The 20,023-nt window shown below is 37.8% G+C and overlaps 2 protein-coding genes across 2 annotated transcripts in view; one reads left to right on the top strand and one right to left on the bottom strand.

Moving 5' to 3' along the window:
- Positions 1 to 5,116, bottom strand: part of abcg2b (ATP-binding cassette, sub-family G (WHITE), member 2b) — an 11,150-nt gene extending 6,034 nt beyond the window's left edge. Inside the window, exons 1-5 of the mRNA XM_039652366.2 lie at positions 4,740 to 5,116; positions 2,604 to 2,663; positions 2,395 to 2,512; positions 2,036 to 2,191; positions 1 to 151 (exon numbers count right to left, since the gene is read on the bottom strand). The exon at positions 1 to 151 is cut by the window's left edge and continues 7 nt beyond it. Coding sequence (XP_039508300.1) covers positions 1 to 151; positions 2,036 to 2,191; positions 2,395 to 2,512; positions 2,604 to 2,663; positions 4,740 to 4,912 — 658 coding nt within the window. The 5' untranslated portion in view covers positions 4,913 to 5,116. The remainder of the gene's footprint in view (positions 152 to 2,035; positions 2,192 to 2,394; positions 2,513 to 2,603; positions 2,664 to 4,739) is intronic.
- A 2,506-nt stretch (positions 5,117 to 7,622) lies between these two features.
- Positions 7,623 to 14,868, top strand: hapstr1b (HUWE1 associated protein modifying stress responses b). Its single transcript, XM_039652367.2, has 4 exons — positions 7,623 to 8,020; positions 9,193 to 9,273; positions 13,089 to 13,364; positions 13,699 to 14,868. Exons 1-4 carry the CDS (start codon positions 7,825 to 7,827, stop codon positions 13,938 to 13,940), a joined length of 795 nt encoding a protein of 264 aa, XP_039508301.1. The 5' UTR covers positions 7,623 to 7,824; the 3' UTR covers positions 13,941 to 14,868.
- The last annotated feature ends 5,155 nt before the right edge of the window (positions 14,869 to 20,023 follow it).

The following is a 20,023-nucleotide window of genomic DNA, read 5'->3' as shown; positions in this document are numbered from 1 at the left end:
AGAGAGAGATGATGCTGTTAGCTGTGTTGGAGTCGAGGCCTGTGGTCGGCTCATCCAGGAACAGAAGACTAGGAGATGTAATGAGCTCCATACCAATGCTACAGCGCTTTCTTTCTCCTCCAGACACACCTCTTATAAACTCTGTACCAATCTGGAAGAAAGATATGATCTATTTAATATATTTAAAGGGGTGGTTGATTAAGATTTCACTTTTTTTAACTTTAGTTAGTACTGTTGCTGTTTGAGCACTTTTAAAGAGGCTCTTAAAGAAAAGGACTACAACAAACGGCTCCCAGGTTAGTGACGTCACCAACCCTAAAATTTACATAAACCCCGCCCCCGGTAACATGCAGTCCATGTTGAGAAGAGGAAGAGTGGTTGTATAAGAGTACATTTGTGAGTCTGCTCAAACTGTGGCATCTGTCTTTTCACATGCAATAGAAAGTCACCCTGTGTGCATCTCACAACAGTTCCTATATGAGCGATTTATAGATTATCCTGACAGAATATGCTAATTGAAGATAGTTAACTCCACATCAACAACATAAATTCATCAACTAACCATTCAGAGATGTCCTGTTGCATTCTACTCTCCATCTTTGACTGACTCCATTTTAACATTAAAGGGAGAACAGTTTCTTTATTTTAGTGTGTCTGCCTGAAGAAATCGCAGCTGCTAACACACATGAGCTCTTGAAACCCGCCATCTGCTGCAGCTCATTTGCATTTAAAGGGCCAGGCACAAAATGGTGCGTTTTTGCAAACCCTCAAAAAGTGACAACTTTAACATGCTATATAAAACTGTCTGTGGGGTATTTTATGCTCAAACTTCACACACAAATTCTGGGGACATAAAAGATTTATTTTACAACTTGTGAAAATGGCATTTTACTAGCCCTTTAAATAACATTTAACATAAACACCATTTGAAGCATGAACCTAAACTGACCTTGTGATAAAAAGATCTTTCTATGGGTACGTTTACACGACAACCACATACTAAAAATGGAAAGGTTTATCCTTCGTGTTTTTCACGTACAAACGATAACACTGTCAAAACGATCCCGTTCACATGGACCCGCCAAAACGACTGAACACTGTATTCTGCTGCCAGGCCAGTAGTTGGCGATGTCACTTTGTATAGACTGTGCATGCACATCACGTCACTGTTTTCACAAATTTGCGTATTCAGGCCCCCAAAACGGTGTTGTTGTGTAAATGAACAGCCAAAACTTATAAAAACGTTTCCGCTTTGAGTTGAAAACAGTGTCGTGTAAACACCCCTAAAATATTTTTGTGACCTTGACTTGATTTTCTCAACAGGAAGTTTCCAAATATTAAAGTCGGCATGAAATTGTAATTTATGAAGTTGTAATTTAGTTTGGAAATTGTCGTGATGTATATCTGAGTGAAACAGTTTCTGAAATTAGAAACAAATGTAGGGCAGGGCTTGATTTCGTCCTTCGGGAATTGATTGGATCGTTGGAGGTTGGGCGTTACAAACAAAATGAAGGCAGAATTGAATGCGATTCTCTGAGAGGTGGTGCACTGATAGCCGCACCCTCATCGGATCTGGCCGCACCCTATCGCCATTCCACAAGATCGAAATAGAAGAGAGGTCGTTTCGATGGGGGAGGGCAGGGTAATGTATTTGATTAAAGATTATAAGGGTACATGAATTTAAAAAAAATAATGAAGTGCACAGAAAAATCATTTATAATAAACACTACAATATTACATAATATAAAAAGAAGATTTGTCAAATTTACTTTCATGTCGACTTTAATTATATTTTAAAACAAAACTTAATTATTTCACAACTTATTTTCTGTTTTAAGATAAATGAAAACAAAATTAAAATTAAAAACTAATAAAAGATCATTCCCAATGAATTAATAATTAATCTTTTTAGCAAGACTTTTTCCCAAGTTGCAATCTCAGGACAGTTACATTTTTGAGTGTATGCCCCACAAAACTTATATATCTAAATGAATAGATCTGGACATAAAAAGTGGCAGTCGCATGCGTGACCAACCTTGGTGTGCGCGCAATCCTCCAATCCAAGCTCCTGAATGATGCTCTCCACTTTTTTCTCCTTATCAGCAGTGGAATACTGTTTCCTTGGCAACCGCAGATTTGCAGAGAATAAAAGATTCTCCTGCACAGTCAGAGTTCCCATCAGGATATCATCCTACAGAAGGGGAGAGACAGACAGACAGACATATAGCAAAGAAAAGGCTGGAAATTAAACCGATTAAACACATGCAAAAGATTCCAGAACAGGAGACAAAAAAAAAATCTTCCCTGCATTAAAATGTGTCACACAACAGAGCAGATTACTCCTGTATCCTCACGAGAGGACAAATTAACAACTGTAAAGTTCTGCATTCTCACCTGCACGACATAGGCAGACATGAGACGGAGGTCAGACGTCACGACCTTGTTGTCAACAAGAACTTGACCTGAACGCAAACCACGAGGATCCTTCCTGCCAGCGATCACATCTAACAACCTTCACACAAAAAAATAAAGGTTAGAGATGCGTAGTTGCCTAGCTTGTTGTCAGTTGTAACTATAGTCTGATGATTCTGTGAGCATCTTACGATGTTTTGCCGCTTCCTGTTGCTCCCATGATTGCATTCAGTCCCGTTTTCATGATTCCACTAAAACAGGAATAGCAAAAAAGTCTTATATGTGCACTGTAAATATGCTAATCAAATAACTTTAAAATGTGTTTCATGTGGCAACATCTAAATTACATCAAAAATATGCTTGAATCACCAATGAAAGTAATTTATAAGAGTAAAATTGGCTTTATATGTTTCATAAACCTTAGCGTTCTAAGAAATGAATACTTTTATTGAGCGAGGATGCATTAAATTGAGCAAAATAGAAAGCAAAATACTTCTTTTTGCAAAAATATTCTATTTTAAATAAATGCTATTCTTTTGAACTTTCTATTCATCAATAAAAAGTGTAACAATAATGTCAATATCAAGCAGCACAACTGTTTTCAACATTGATAATAATAAGGAATGTTTCTTGAGCAGCAAATCATCATATTAGAATGATTTCTGAAGGATCATGTGACACCGAAGACTGGAGGAATGATTAATATTCAGCTTTGGCATCACAGGAATAAATTACATTATAAAATATATTAAAATAGAAAAAAGTGACTTTTGGGGTTATATTTTTGATTGTCTTAGTGAGCATAAGAGACTTTCAAAAACATAAAAAGCTCCCATTTTAAACTTTTGAACATTGTATAATTTATCACATTAAATAATGTTTTTGACTTTACAAAGTCACTTTTTATTCCTTTTCTTCCTTGTTGGCCTGAAACGAGACTTCCATAGATTTCCACGACGCATGCGCGAGAACTGAACTGAAGTAGTTGAAGGAGATCGCAATTCTCGCGCATGCGTCGTGGAAATCTATGGAAGTCTCGTTTCAGGCCAACAAGGAAGAAAAGGAATAGTCGAATAAAGTCGTTATTTTTGTTTGTTTTTTCGCACAAAAAGTAGTCTTGTGGCTTGATAAACTTATAGTTGAGCCACGGTAGTCACATGGAATATTTAAACATTTTCTTCATTGACTTTCTGGGCCATCAAGTGTCATTCCCTTAGGAGCCTATGTGGTAGTTATACAGCTCTCAAATTGAATCAAAAATATCTTCATATGTGTTCCGAAGATGAACGAAGGTCTTACGGGGTTGGTACAGCATGGGGGTGAGTAATTAATGACTTAATTTTCATTTTTGGGTGAACTAACCCTTTAATGCGTGAGGCACATTTTTGGTTATCTGATTTCATTGTGTAACATAAGAGCAATCAGTATATCTAGTATTGACGATATATGAAGAGTTCAGATGCAAAAGCCTCTAATTGCCATTTGAAATTTTCTTCTTTAATGATGATTTTTATCAAACTTGTATATTTAAGTTCAGTAATTTCACTTAAATGGCAATGATAATTACCTATTAATTGTTATTTAAAGTGAAATTACTGAACTTAAATATACAAGTTTGATAAAAAAATCATCATTAAAGAAGAAAATTTCAAATGGCATTTATAGGTTTTTGCATCTGAACTCTTCATATTATCATTCAAAAAATATGGCATTTTTATTGCAATTAATATAAAGTATTAATACAAGTTTTTTTTAATAAAAATAGATAATACAAAAATGATTAAAGAATTGTTTCTATTTCTTGTGCTGTAACAGAACACAACCACCACAGTTCCTTAACCAACGCAAGCAACTGATTGCTGTATAACCCAAAAAATGAAACATGAACACACTAACACACAAAATCTATGAAGAATTACAATTTCAGGACTTATTTTTCATTCTAATCTTTAAAACATCTGAACTCTGGACAAACTTTAGATGAAATTTTCAATATCATTAGGTCAAGAACAATTTCTTTTGCAGGTATAAAAACATTTAAACATGCAATGCATGTTTAAATGTTGCATGTAAAGGGCACAGATTCTTTAATCTGAGCACTCCAAAAGCTATTTGATATGCATGTCATGCATATCAAATAGCTTTTGGAGTGCACAGATTAAAGAACTGTTTTCTGTATCAAAATGATCTGCAATGTATGTTTGACGGCATAGCATATGATGTAAACATGCTTCATAAGATGTAAATCTTATGAAGCATGTAAACATCTGGTGAATAAGACGATCTGCTTCTACAGCACTTAGAGACTCACACACACAGACACTAACCTGACATTTTTTAGGATGGCTCTCTCAGGTCCTCTCTTGCGGCACAGTCCACGGCTTTCTCTAATGCAGTACTGAATATTCTGGTATGTCAGAGTTGGACCTGGCACATTTACAGACACCTTTGAGCCATCGCTCTCCCAAGCAGGCAACATTTTTATCTCACACACTTCCATGGAGCTGGAGAGCGTGAGGCAGAGGAGAGAAAAAGTGACAAGCTTCCAGGTGGAATGAGTATTCAATAGTCTACGGACAGCCCAGCCTTTCAGGACTTTCCTCCAGACATTAACCTGGGGTGCGCCTCCTGTCAAAGTCCTCACATGCACATGTCAATGTTACACCTCCTGCTATGTAACACCTGCACTTAAAGTTATGTTAGATAAGATGATCTTTGCACAAATGAAGATGAATTATGATGTGCCATTTAAATGACTGGATGCCATATATTATGCAACTGCTCTTGCATGTGCAAGTATGTTGCAACTATGTATCACACAAAATACGTTCTGAGGAATTGCGTTTTGCGAAATAGTTTCCTCAGAACGTATTTCGTGTGATACAGGGTTGCGTATGTGTAACCTCAGGGGGGTCTATTAAAACCAAATACTCATGGCCAAGCGACCATCAGAATTTTAAATGTTTACCAGCAGGCTTTCCCAATAAAGGGAAATAAAGAGAGAGAGAGAGAGACTGGAGTATTACAAAAATAGAACATTTATTTCCCCTTTTCGTTTGACTCAATGGACTCACAACATAAGACGGTATTCAAAGGACATTAGGCCTCTGGGTAACAGAGTCATTGACAACAAAATCCAAAATCAAAGTGTTTAAATAACTCAAAAACAAAATACAACAAACTCAAACACAAAATAAATAAGGCACGTCACAAAAATCACATGCGCAAATATAACCCAAAAAAAGAAATGACTCACACTCAACAAACCAGTGACCACCACACAACAAAATTGTTATTCCCCCCCTACCCAGGATATTGCACCAACCCAATGGCCTAAAATACAAACATTACATATCAACATAAAACATACATCAACACACCAGGGAGAGACTCATAGACAACCCAATAGACCGTTCTTCCCCGCACACACACACACACACACGGAGCTGAATCCTAAAAACAAGAGCACAGGAAAAACAGTGGCCAGGACAACATATGCCGCTCCTCCTGTATGAACAGACCACAGCGTCAAGCCAAAAGCTTGGTTATTTATAATACTGTAGCAGTCACTTTACTCCGTCTGGTTTTTACTTGTATATTCCCAAACAAAAGTTCTCAGCACAACAAACGCACTCTGCAAACTTGTAGTGATCACTCTAAACCCGTAAGTCCTCGTTGAAACACGCCAACACAAATCGCAGCCGATGAGGGCTCGCAAAGACAGGAAACTAGCAGCAACCACGGCACTGGGTAATCGCACAAACACCAGATGAGGGTCAACTCGTACACCCAGCCAAGAGCCCAAGGAAGCAACAGTCTGTGACAGCACAAAATCGGGAAAACGCCAGCTTGCTGGATTTAAAGGTGTAGCGCCAAACAACCCCCACCTGATTCAATCAAGCGCAATTCAACACGCCCCACTCGCTACATATGTGACATGCAAGTTTCTACGGCCTCTAAATTATCAACATGATCAAAACTTTGCCTAAATACCTGTTGTACACAACATATTTCTTTTTTATATTTTGTCTCAGATGTTCAATAAACTTTCATTTAAAAAATATGTTTATTCTTTCATATATTCATTTTCTTACAGAGAATGATCTACTCTACACCTTGTGCAGTGTATGCATATAAAAAAGAGGTAGGCCTATTTTAAAATATGCCACCGTGCAAATGTATTTTATTCCAAGTAGCCTAGTTTCTAACCTGTGATGCCTTGTGACAACAGTCAATGACTGTAGCCCTCAAACCGTATTCACTAGCCCTTAATCCTGTAATTGTGGACAAATGTGGGCACAGAGGACTCAGGCGTGATCCTAACTTTTATTTATTATAAATGTTATATCACTGTCTTCGATAAGGTTTTGTCTATCCATTTATGGTGTGTTTTTTTTAATTTTGGGGGTATTTTTGAATTTATTTTGTACCATATTTTCTATGTAAAATTATGCTTATTTTTACGTTTTATTTTTAAATTTTTTTTAACAACATTAAAATATCATTCCAATAAGTTCTTAGAGCTAAAACCTAAAGATGAAGTGACTTTGCTGTCACCTGGTGTCTTATTTTGGCTTATTTTAGAGTGCTCTAAATTACAGTTTTCCCATTCATTTCTATGGGTGCCCATTTTTGACCCAATACAAGAGGTTTTTTTTCACCCATTTAACATTGTAGAATAGTGTGTGTTCAGGAGGCAAACTTAGGAAAAGTAGCCAAGTCTTGTACCACTCAGATCAAGGGAAGTATTTTTTAAAAATAAATCAAAAATATTTTGCCCACATTTGTCCAGAATACTGTTTTAAGGTTAGGAAGGTTTCAAATGTGTAGTTCGTGTCTTCCTTGTATAATAACGCTCTCTGTAGGCCAAAGAAGGTAATCACAACAGGCTATATTCAAAAACCCCTCTCTTTGTTTAACAGTCGCCTACTGTAATGAATAGCAGAGAAACAGGAAAACACTTTGGAAAGCATGAATAGCGACTCATAATGGGCTTGCGCAATCCTGCGTTCCTACTCAGTGTACTTGAGTGGGGCTCAATTGTTTGGTGTGGCACATAAACATGGGCGGTGTCGTCATTCATTGTCACTCCGTGACAGATGACAGACAGTTGGTGCATCTAATAAACAGTTGAGCCGTTGACGCGAAGCCACGCCCTGCATGCGTGTAGCCAATGAGCGTCGAGCCCAACTCAAGAGGGTGGGGTTTGAGTCTCGGCAACGTTAAGTTGTTTTCATCGACTGTGTGGCGGAGAAGTGCAAGCACCGTTCGCTATGCAGACGTAAACTAACAGCTGTCGATGAGGCCGCCGCCGACGACAAACGACTACGTCCGGGTTTAATCGCCGCGGAGAGTTGTTTGAGCGAACGTTAGAGCATTACAGCAGCGGTTTAAGTGTTTTTTTTCGTGGCCATGGAGGAGAAGAAGGAGGAGGGGGAAGCGGAGATCCAGGAACACGGACCCGAGCACTGGTTCTCCAAATGGGAGCGGCAGTGCCTAGCCGAGGCCGAGCAGGAGGAACCGACCGAGGAGGAGACCGAGCAGAGCCAACAAAAACTTTGGCATCTCTTCCAGAACTCAGCCACTGCCGTTGCGCAACTGTATAAAGGTGCGATATGTATAATAAAAACTCACCGAGAGCTAGCCACAGTAGCCAGCTAACTCTGACACTGGCAGACAAAGGAGACTTTAAGATAACTCATAAGCTCAACGGATAGCCACCAAAATAAATCTAACAAGATCGAATTAAGACGTCGAGGGGTTATTGTATAATAAAACAGACACATTTAGTGCTTAATATTAATTCGCCTTTTGTTTGGCTGGTTTGAAGGCCGGTGGCGTTTACAGATTAGCATTGATGCTAAGTGGCAGAGGAGCAACGTAAACTGACACACAAATCAGCTTCATTAAGAAAATGTCATCTGTTGTCCGTCCTTATTTAGTATTAAAACTAGGTGCAGAACATTTAACGTGTTTTGTGAAATGTTTTATATTTTTAAAGCTTCACCCAGCTGGTTGTCTATCAGCAAAACAAAATGGCGAAGTGCAGGGAGGAGTTCATCTGATGAAAATAACGATTTGTGATCGAAATCTCATCTGTTATGAACTCAAACGCCTTATATGTAGACGAAAAGATCTAGGAATACAAACTGTGATGAACGGATGAAAATGTGTAAAAAAAAATTGAACAACAATAATAGTATGCGAAACAAAATGGCGAAGGCAGGATTAGCAGGCTAAGTTGAAAGATTGTGAGTTGCTATTTCAGGGCTGTGTTTTTGTTGATGTCTGTTAGTAAATCTATGAAACCCGATTAAACTGGTTTTAATATACAGCACACCATGTTCTAATTCACAAAGTTCTGATTTGACAACACGGTACAGTAAGATAAACTAGTAAAGCAACACAACAAAATGGCGTTGAGTCCACTTGCTACATATCAAATTTAGACGTCGTCTAATTAATGGCTGTGTCTCAAAACATAGAGAGCTGCTTATGTAGACAGCACTTACGGTCATCATACACGCTTTTAGAACATTCCAAGCGTGCTTATGGTGCCCAAAAGTGCTGTTTAAGTAGGCAGCTCATATCTCATGACACACAGCCAGTGCAAGAATCTGTAAAGGTCCTAAATGTGAACCTGATGCTGTAGTAGTTATCTTGGAGTCTTTTTGTTGTTATTTTTAAACAGTGGGTAAATATATGTCTTATGTGGATGGGAAATTATGTATCTCAACTTGCAATGTAAACATTTCCGCTCCTGTCTGATCACTCCCTCAGATAGAGTATGTCAACAACAGGGGCTTTCCTTGTGGGTTCCCTTTCAAAATGCTGCAACTGCCGTCACTAACCTATACAAAGGTAAGTTGAGGAACTTTTTATGTACACTTTTTGCATTTTACACGACTATAGCCTAATGCGTACTTCAGTTTTTTAGTGAGTGTGTGCACAGTTTGTGTGACACATTATCATTAGCATAGTATGTGCTTACTGTACACATGTAGGTAGGCATATACAGACAGATTTTCCCTAAACATGCGTACTCTGTACACTCAGCTCACAATGCACCTTGAATTTTTTGCACTAATTAAATTGGTCAAGTCTGGTGTTGCCACCTTGTGGACATTTCATTTCTTAGTCAAAAAGAAACAGAGATGGAACAACAAACTACTGGAGACGGAATCAACAAAGTTGACATGTGCTTTGTCAGCATAAAATGGAAATTGTGATAGTCTTTTCTTCCCTATTGTGATGTATCTGCGAGTAAAATGCCATCTCGAACATAAATGTTTGCTATTGCTGTGATGTCATTTGAGTGACAGGTTGTCCTGTCATCAGAGAAGAGATGTCGCTGCAAGTGGGAGGGGAAGTTATTTTCATCGAAGATTACAATGGCACGTGAATAATGTGTGCACAGACTTATAATTTATTATAAATAATGCTATATTCCACAAAAAACAAGAATTGTCTATTTAGGGTTTTTTGGATGACTTTTAAGGATACCTGCAAACTGTAGTTTAAAAGAGTACAAAGACATTTTTTGGTCCTACCTTCTAGAGAGAAATGGCACAGACACTGGACATGGATGAAGTGCACTACGTGTTCACATCCAAAATGAGGTATACTATGGGCTTTCGTATGTGAACTACAGTTGATTGGAATTTACTGCATTAGTGTTGTTTTGTTTCAACAAATCCCTGTTTTTGAATGACTACTTAAATGTTATTTAGAAGGAAAAAAAAGACAAAAAAAAAGATGGCACTGACATTTCAAGATATGTCAGTGCAAGTTGCTTTCAGTTAAGTCTCAAATATGCATTTTATTCTGGGACTTTAAGCTCATGTCTTGTCTGTGAAACGGGCTATATATTATATACATATCTACACATGTTAGCCTTTCACTTAAGAAAATAATTATTTCCAAAGAAAAACTATAGCACAATCCAATAGCATTTAAGTCAAGGGTGTAAGGAGGAATCTCATTGGTTGGCATTCTAAATAAAATGTCCCCATTCACTGACTGAAGTCAGTGTGCTAAGTACATTTTAAAAAAGAATCACTCGAGTTACACTTGTTTCAGTAGGTGGCAAAAAGCATCTTGTTTGTGTTTTATAAATGATTTGGAATGGCACTGAACAGATGAAGCACTTATTTCTTGAATGAGCGGCTGCTGACTTAGTGAAATAGATGTTTGCTCAGTTTATGTAAGTCAATCTCGTTTACAACAAAGATAGGGGATGAAAGGGTTTGGCTGTGAATCAATTGGTTAAGTTAGAAATTCAATGCCTTATTTATAGCACAAATAAGATGCCTTTTGCAATCTGCAGTTCAGCCCTATTCAAACTGTAATTATCTGTCATGGGGCGCAAGGTATTTTCAACATTTAGAGGGGCTAGTCTGATTTCATTGCCATCCGAATTAGTTTTTCCTCCCACCACCCGTGTAAAAAAACCCTGGTTGAATTACCTAATGTTTAACTTTTTTGACAAACACCAATGTCGTGAATTCACATCACTGAGTTTATTAGAAGTCAATAAAAAATTCACTTTTTAAATCCTTTCTGACCACTGCTGAGCACCGTACGATAACTGTTGCTCTTTGGATGCATTTGAAATATCTAGCCTACACTTTTATTACTGAAATCCTGGAAGAACAATATTTCATATCACCGTTCAAAGGAGAAAGAGAAGGACGTTAACATTTCAAATGGGCCGTTATTATGGCAGCTGTTTTATATAAAAAATACCTTTGTTTACCTCATGAGTAAATAAGAGTCTGTATTAATGTAATCATTTTACATTATAAACTAATTTCCACATTTTAACAAATGACCCATCATTTTGAGATAAAATGGTTCAGTCTTGTTTTTTTAACTATAGTGTATCTAACTTATTTTTAAACAGGAAGTTAAATAATCTAATAATAAATAGGACATTATTTATCTATTATTAAAATAAATATGAATTTATTCTAATTAATCCAAGCATTACATTTTATTTACAGCAGACAATCATGTGACCTACCACGCGAACAGCGCTCGTTCCTGGCTTCGTGGGATCACAAAACTGCCCATTATTTACGTGAAAGTGATAAATAATTCTGTATTCTAAATTAAGGTCTGACAAGTAATTTGTTGAGGTCAATTTGTAAAGAGAGACTACACTCCTGCGCACATATATATTCAAACACGCATACCTATAGACTGAACACGTAATACGCATGTGCACGCTGTCAGCGTTTTCACAGGTTTGATTTTTTGAAGTTTGAGCATAGAAACCTTTTTTTCAACATCTTGCAACTTGGAACCTGTTTTAATGTTTGCATTTTCGACACCAGGCATTATTTTGTGCAAATGAGCAGGCTGGATCGCATTAAGGGTTTTCTGTTAGAATAGTGTTGTTAACAGCCCCTAAGTTATTAACTAATGATTGTTGCGACGGAAGTGAATCAATCAAAATTAACTTTAGCTGGACAATAACTTTATTCCAGAGCTGCTGTAAAGCCAAACAATCTCTGTTACTTTAATTATCACTGTGAAGCTGCTTTGAAATGATCTATATTGTCAAAAGCGCTATATAAATTAAGGTGACTTGACATTAAAAAAAATTACCTGTTGAATAATGTTTAGTTGGTTGTTCATATTATTTCTAGTCTCAAAACATATGACAGCAGTTATTAAAATCATATTTGTTTGCTCCTCTTCCTAGAAGCTGTCTGATTGTAATAGTGGAAATGTGATTCACAGCCTAAAGTAGTTATGTATCAGACTGCAGTTATGTTTGCTAGTAAAACTTGAGTCATCATTTAGAAGTTAGCCTTTGGTTGGTGTAATGAGAGGTGGGGAGGATGTCAGATGTGTCATGTGGATGATTTGAGTCATGTCATTAGGAGCTGTCAGGAACAGGGAGGTGTTTGTGTGTTCAATTTACTGGTGATCTGATCACATATATCAACTAATTAGCAAGCTGGCTATTGTGAGAAGTTTTCAAAGCATATAGGATGTGGTCAGTTTAAGTTTGATCACCGCCTTTGTGTTTTTTGTTTTTTTTCTCTATCAAAAGTTCAGTGTGCAATTTTACATTGTGAACTTTGCCTGAATCAGAAATTGTTCAGAGTGTATTTTCTAAAACACATTTTTCTTATAAACTCCTTGGTGAGATTTTTATCATTTCATGCACCTCATCTCAAGGTTTTGTAAGCGTATAATTCATTTCAGTCTGGTTCCTGCCTGGCAATGGAAACCCTGTCTATTGAAACAAATCTTCATGCCTGCCAGTTTAGGTTGAGGCAGTTTATTTGTTGCCTATTATGGATGGAAAATAATAGATTGAAGAACAGTGGCTGCCGCTCCTGAGGAGAGATGATGCTGCTGTTCTGGCAGAACAAAAATTTATGGCGTTATGCAATTGCTTTGGAAGTTGATGTAACATTTATATAATTACATTATTAAAAGTTTCTTATTTTAATCATTGCCAATTATTAACCTACTGTTCAGTTTCTCCTTCACATCTAATACTTGCTTGATGCCGAATTGAAATTTCTAAGAAGAGCTTTTGATATCAGATTGTTAAATGAGACTGACATCATTGGGCATAAATCACCACGAGACATTGATGCAGCTGGGCTGATTACTCACATACATACAGAAATCCTCATGCTTTTTTTGCCATCTTCCAGAGAGTGTTGATGCCCATCAGAGGAGTTATGAGCTGGGTATTCAGATCGGTCATCAGAGACGAAACAAAGATGTCCTGGCGTGGGTGAAGAAAAGGAGGCGGACTATTCGGCGTGAGGATCTTATCAGCTTTCTCTGTGGTAAAGCCCCACCGCCACGTAGCTCCAGGGCTCCACCAAGACTTGCAATGGTGTCACCAAGCCGACCCACGTCCTCTGAGACGAGTTCATCTGTAGAAACAGATCTGCAGCCTTTCAGGGAGGCCATTGCTCTGCATGGTGAGTGTACAGTGCTTGCATTATAAGTGTCTATCTATCTAAACACACATGTAATGCAAGTTATTTTCAGGCAAAACAACAACAACTAAAACCTTTGAATTGTACAGCACAGATATGTCATGACTTCTTTGAAGCGTATAATATAAAGTGCTCCCTTGCTTTAGGCACTCCAGCTTGCTCTGGCCACTGGTATTATTAAAATGGCCTTTTTTTTCTCTCAGAGAAATACTACTGCAAAATGTCACTGAAGGTTTTGCTTTTTTTATGTCTAGATAGAAAAAGTATATTTCAGGTATTTATATTTCATATGTTTTCCTACCTGTGTGTGTTACAGGTCTGAGCGGAGCCATGGCGAGTATCAGTATGCGCTCTGGAGCCCCGGGTTCACCTACACACCTGAGCGCTAGCTCCGCCCCCAGCCGCCGCAGAAACGGCCTCCACGACGTGGACCTCAACACTTTCATTGCTGAAGAGATGGCGCTCCACCTCGACAACGGAACTCGGAAACGAAGCTCCGCCCAGTGCAATGATGTCATAACAGACTCGCCCACTCACAAACGCAATAGGATGATCTGAGCTCTTAAGAAAAAGAAAAACGACAACAACAACAACAGCGAAAAAATGCCACTCCTCAGTCATCCTCCCATCTTTATTCAGACCAGGAAATAAAAGCAGCCAATAACAGTGCTCACCACAGCCCAGCACATTCTCTGATTGGTCTACAGAGCCCAGGTTGAGGTCACCGGTGGGGGACGGTGTTCAGCGCAGAGGCCTAAGTGCCCTTCCATAGGATCCTGTCGACAAACACACAACTCTCATTCACTATATTGCTGTGTGAGTTGATTGTGTGCGTGTACGGCTGTGTTACGGCTGAACTGAGAGGTTATCGAACGCAGGAACAAGAACAACATTTTTGTGTGCATGTTCGCAACATAATGAGAAATGTCTGTATGACTGTGTGTATACAAGTACTTGATGTGCGTGAGTGAACGACTGATGGGTTTTGTGTTAGAGTGTTTGTTTGTGTGTGTGTGTGTGTGGTACCTGCCTCTTCCTCCAGCACCTGTCACTGCCCCAGCTTTCAGTTACCACGCTGCGGATTTGAAAAGCAACAAATGTTTTATTTTAATATTATTGACAATGTTATTCATGATTTATTTGCCTTCTCTTAATTCTGCTCTAGCAGCAGGCACAAGTGCTGTGATAGCCACACTTCCGCTGTCCTGCACATCTCGCAATCACTTAATTTTCTTCAATAATTTCTCTTCATTCTTTCTGAGCATCCATCTTTTTTTTTTTTTCAATCATCCTCTTTCGTCACTCTTCCCCAGCACCTTTGTCTCCAGTGTAACATTATGTAATGTAAATACCTGTAGGTGCTGACATAGACATGTGGTACATATTGTAAAAAAAAAAAAAAAAAAAAAAAAAGCTGTGCAGAGACCATTGAATTGTTAATGTACAATAATGATTCTTGCATTAAAGAAATCAAGCTTTTAACTACCTCCTTTGTCATCTGAGTCATTGCATGTTCACTTTTGCGAGCACATACCATTTTAATCCTTAAACTGGATTAATGTTAATATATGAAATGCACATTCTGTTGTGTACAATCTGTTATTGTTCCTTTGACAATCTGTGAACAACAGCTGTCAATAACAATGCTTTCAAAATGATTGCTGTGCCCATGTGTTCAGCTGTGTATGAACACTGAACGAATGTGCTTTGGAGATGTTAAAGATCTACAATTCTGGCTACAAACCAACAAGTTTTGTTTATGAGACTGATTTGTCATGTCTAATATAAAGGGCAGCTAATGTGGTGGTGGTGGAGAACAGTATAAAGCTATGAATTGGCTTTATGCACAGCTGCACTACTTCCTGAACTTCAGCCAGCTCCCTGCCATTATTGGACAAACTTGATTAATTCAAGGTGTGCCTGATTATTGTTGCTGTGACTACTGAGGTCAGACACCTGAATTAATCAAGTTTGCCCAATAATGGCAGACAGGAAACAAGGAGTTGGCTGAAGTTCAGGAAGTAGTGCAGCTGTGCATAAAGCCAACTGTGTGGAAAGGACTCGAGGAATCAAATGTCAAAACGGTGACATTTCCATTTTATTATTGTGCGTGTGTTTTTGGCAGGTGACAGTATGTCAAGTGGTGTCAGCAGTGCTATACTCCTTCCAAAACTTTTCGTAGTTACATACCCCCATGTCAGAACAACAAGATATGTAAAATCGTAAGACGTCGTTTCTAAACTTTAAAGATGAAAAACTGTTGTTGTTTTTTTTGTATGGACAATAACATTTCTCAGAACAACTTCAATATTATAAAAATACACCTATAGTAACAAGAAGATATTCTAACAAAAAGACAAAGATTCAATATGAAATATACTATTTCCAAGCGTTCGTGTCAGTCAGATGCGAAACGTTTCAGTGAATCAATTGATTCAATGGACCTTATTCATAGCAGAGCCATGACAGGTACGAAAGCGAGGCTGAGGAATAGGCTTACTGTGTTTTCAATGACATCCGCTGTATAAAGCTCCTAGATAACTTAGGTCATAATATAATTTAATTTAATTATAATTTAATAATATAATTACAATTTTCCACAGCTTTGCCTTGAGTTGTTTGTCTACTGGAAATCATTAAGATATTTTGCAGTGTTTTGTCAGCAGAACAATTCAAATACTCAGTGAACACTGAAGAGATATCACTTGATTTTTACGACCATTCGATGTCCATACATTCTATTAACCGATGATGTTCTTCAAAATGTCGTTTTTTTGTGTTCCACAGAATAAAGAAAACCATACAGATTTGGCGAAAAAAGGGTGAAACGATGAGTTTTTATTTGTAGGTGAGTATGCCTTTAAGATGTTCTTATATTCAAAACAGCTTTCTTTTCTTTTCTTTTTTGTTGAACCACCTTATACCTCTACATTATAATCTTTCTCACGCGGAACCTGTTGTTTCATTGATAAAAATAAGCGTTCACGCTTCGCGTGCGCGCGCTTCAGGGGTGTAACGAACCACTATTTCTATGGTAACAGTCCGCGGCTCTCAGTAGTGTCATCGGCTCCGAGTCCGCATTCCTTTACACTGCTGTCCTCCGAATCATCTTCGCTTCTCTGTAAAGAGGACCGTGAGCTCATCACCATAGCAACACGTTACATATCTAGGAATAATATTTATCCTTCCTTGCGATGAGAAACTGAGGCTTTTTAAAAAATATTTTGCTCCGTAATGTTGATCAGTCACCACTAGGGGGCAGCAGTTAACAACACAAAGCAGCGTGACGACGAGAGCATGAAAAATCCAATCCGTCAAAAACACAAAATGCTCTTCTTGCAGATCGCGTCTTATCCACATAGATTGTGCGTAAATGAAGTAACCGCATCTTATGAAAATTGTTTTGGTAATAAGGTGAATGCAAGGAGGTTTTCTGTCTCTTCGAAGACAAATAAGAGAGGGAGAAGGGCAGATACATTTCTGTAAAGAAGATGAGCTCACTGGTGCTGTGCTGAATGATGGAAAAAATCACAAACAAAGCTTTATGAGTGGGTAGAGAGAGAGAAAAAGAGAGAGAGAGAGAAGGAACGAGAGAGAAAAGTAGAAAATAATTGTGTATTGTAGAACCCTGTCTATAATACACATCAAAAGCTTAATAATGCAAACCAAAAAATGAAAATTGTGTCATCATCTACTCACCCTCATGCCATTTTAAACCTGTATCATTTTCTTCTGTTGAACACAAAAGGAGATGTTAGGCTGAATAAAAGGAAAATAACAGCTATTTATTTAGTTATGTTTTACAATGGAGGTGAATAGGGACTGTGCTGTCAAGCACAGTATTTAAATCAGATTTTAGAGCTGCCATGTAGATTTTAAGGCAAATCTAATTCGATTCTGTTCATCACACTAATTTATCATTTGTTAAGTTATATGAACTACTTTCATTGTGCATTTTTGAAAAAAATTGGAGCATGACATGCAGCTCCAGTCCCCATTCACATTCATTGTATACAAAAGATAAAAACAATTTTTTGGCAATACATTATTTTAATCTTTCCTTTTATACAATGTAATGACATTTTTGGGAATTGGGTTTTAGGCTTATTTTCTTGTAATTAAAGGGTGTTATGGTTGTAATGACCAAATTCTTATTTCACGTCATGATATGAAAAAATTATATTTCACGATGTGATCTAAATATGAGATAAATATACATCACAATATAGTAATTTTGTGTTATTTGATCTAATTTCTGTAATTAAAAATAAAAAAAGATGTCCTTTTTACAGAGTAATTATATTATATTGCACTTATAACTGTTTGTAACATCATTCACATCTCGCTCTTTATATTTTCATATTTTCATTTCGTTTTTATTTTCATAAAACAACGGAGGTTTTTACATTATAACTTAGGATATAATTAAGCAATATCACAAGAGCAAGAGAGCTGTTTTCATGAATGTGAGCATGACTGCAGACGTGATATTTATGTTATACAAACGTTCAAAAAACATGAAGTTAATATTAAGTGACCAAACATTTTAGACTCAAGTTTTTGATATTTCGACAACGAATATAGTTCTAAACAAATCCCTAACAGAACTTTTGTTTCGTTTCTAAATGAATCAGTAAATGAATAAATGATTAACTCACTCATTAAGCGTTTAGTCGCCACCTACTGGTGGTTTCAGCTTCATATTTAAAAGTAGGCCTACCATTTTGTTTTTCCCATCATAGGCTATATATTCAAAATGTTATTTTTAAAACATTAATCTCAACATTATTTACTCAAGTCTAACTGTACCATTTCAGATTCTCTTAAACACAAAGATTCATTTTATTGTTAGTGATTTGATTGGTAACAACTCTAGTGTCTTATTACTCTAATTGTATTTATTGATATAAGACATTTCTCAGACAGTAGATATGGATCTTGTAGATGATTTTGAGGAGTTCTGGTCTAGTCTTGCTCTTGACTCAGACTCACCCTGATCTTGTCTTGGTCTCAGTTTAGATCTTCTTGACTTTAACACTGCCCAGCCTGTACTGTTAATATAGTGAGTACATGTAGCAACGAGGATTTTATGTCTATTTTTGGATTTGGAATATTTAGAGTAATGTGATATTACTTTTACCCCAAAACAGTTTCTCCCTTCCTCTTTCTCTCTGGTCCACCTTGGCTGTGTTCCACTAACACACAAACACTTTGGTCCCTCTCATCTATTGAATGGTCTGTGAGACCCAGCCCCGGAGCGCCTTTGAAACATTATTACTTCTGTCTAAGGGCAACTCTGTCTGTGGCTATCTCTGCCACACACACACACACAGCGAGACCCCGAGGCTGCTTCTGTGAAATTACTTGCATCTCAGAAACACCTCAGAGTGAACAAAAGCCTATTTTTATCTCCAGAATCTTTGCGTGTCCCTACCTGTTTGAGCGATGCCTTCTTTAGACAGCATCTTGTAACTCTGTGACATGTTGACAGTCAACAGGAAATCATTACATGTTCCTGATCATATTGTGCACAATTCATCAGTTTATGTTATTTCAAATAACTTATTTTCCTTTTCAGAAGATGTCATCTAGGCCCAGTGGGGGCAGGGCCAATGATGTCACTTGACAAGTTTTGAATGTTTATATGTTGCAACCAATCCTGTCAACGTGCAGGAGGGCTTTAGCATATCATTAATATGCAACAGTGTTGTGATGAACTTTATGCCTTTCTCCACTGACATTCAAAGCATTTCTAAGGATCTTGATTATTCAACATTCTCATCCTTTGGCGTCATATAGGTGACTCCATATGACATTTCGTCGAAATACTACGCACATGGCACCCTTTAGCATCAATAAAGCATAAATATATGACCTACCCCAACCCCGATCCTAAACCTACCCGTCACTGGGGTTAATACGATTTATGAGTCTTCCCCTACCATCCTATGAAAAAAAATATCGCTCGCCAGATGTAGATCTACATTTTGCTTCGTTTCGCTCAGACATTTAACGGCGTGTAGTGTACATACACATGGAATCACTCGGACATTTAACGATGTAGACATACACGCATACATGCGGATAGCTAACTCAGTATGCTCCATGTTGCTTCTGAATCAGTTTCTGGTTCAAACATGGCTAACTTTAATCAGTATTTCCACTTGCCATTGTGCAGCATTTATTACAGTAAAGTTGACCGAGTTGATCGGGTATTACCGTACGTTCACACCGTCGCCGACTTGAGCTTCCAAAGTGGCCGGAAGTCATTCATTTTCAATGGAAGCTGGCTTTTCTCAGCTGCAAGGAGCGTCAAATCAATCGGCGTCGCGTTTTGGGCGTTTTGAGCGTCAATTAGAAAGTTGAAAGAAGCTCAACTTTATGGTAATGAGCTGTGACGCGGTTCAGCGGCAAAACGCCAGCAACCAATCGGAATATAGACGTCCTTCACACTGGCTGATTCCGGAGAAATACACAATGAAAACTTTCGTTCCTACCAACACATTAGTTCCGAAGAAATGGAAGAGAAGCTAATCATCGCCGTTGTTGTGTTTTCTACTGTGACATGACGTTGTTTGCTTATAGGGACCGCATGAGCGCAAATTTTATTTGAAATATTTACGAACGCTCGTTTTAAAGCC

The sequence above is a fragment of the Pimephales promelas genome, chromosome 6 (genome assembly GCF_988280905.1).
Source record: "Pimephales promelas chromosome 6, fPimPro1.hap1.1, whole genome shotgun sequence".
Taxonomy (NCBI): Eukaryota; Metazoa; Chordata; class Actinopteri; order Cypriniformes; family Leuciscidae; genus Pimephales; species Pimephales promelas.
Note: the sequence above shows the minus strand (reverse complement) of the source record. Positions and strands in the feature narration are given on the sequence as shown.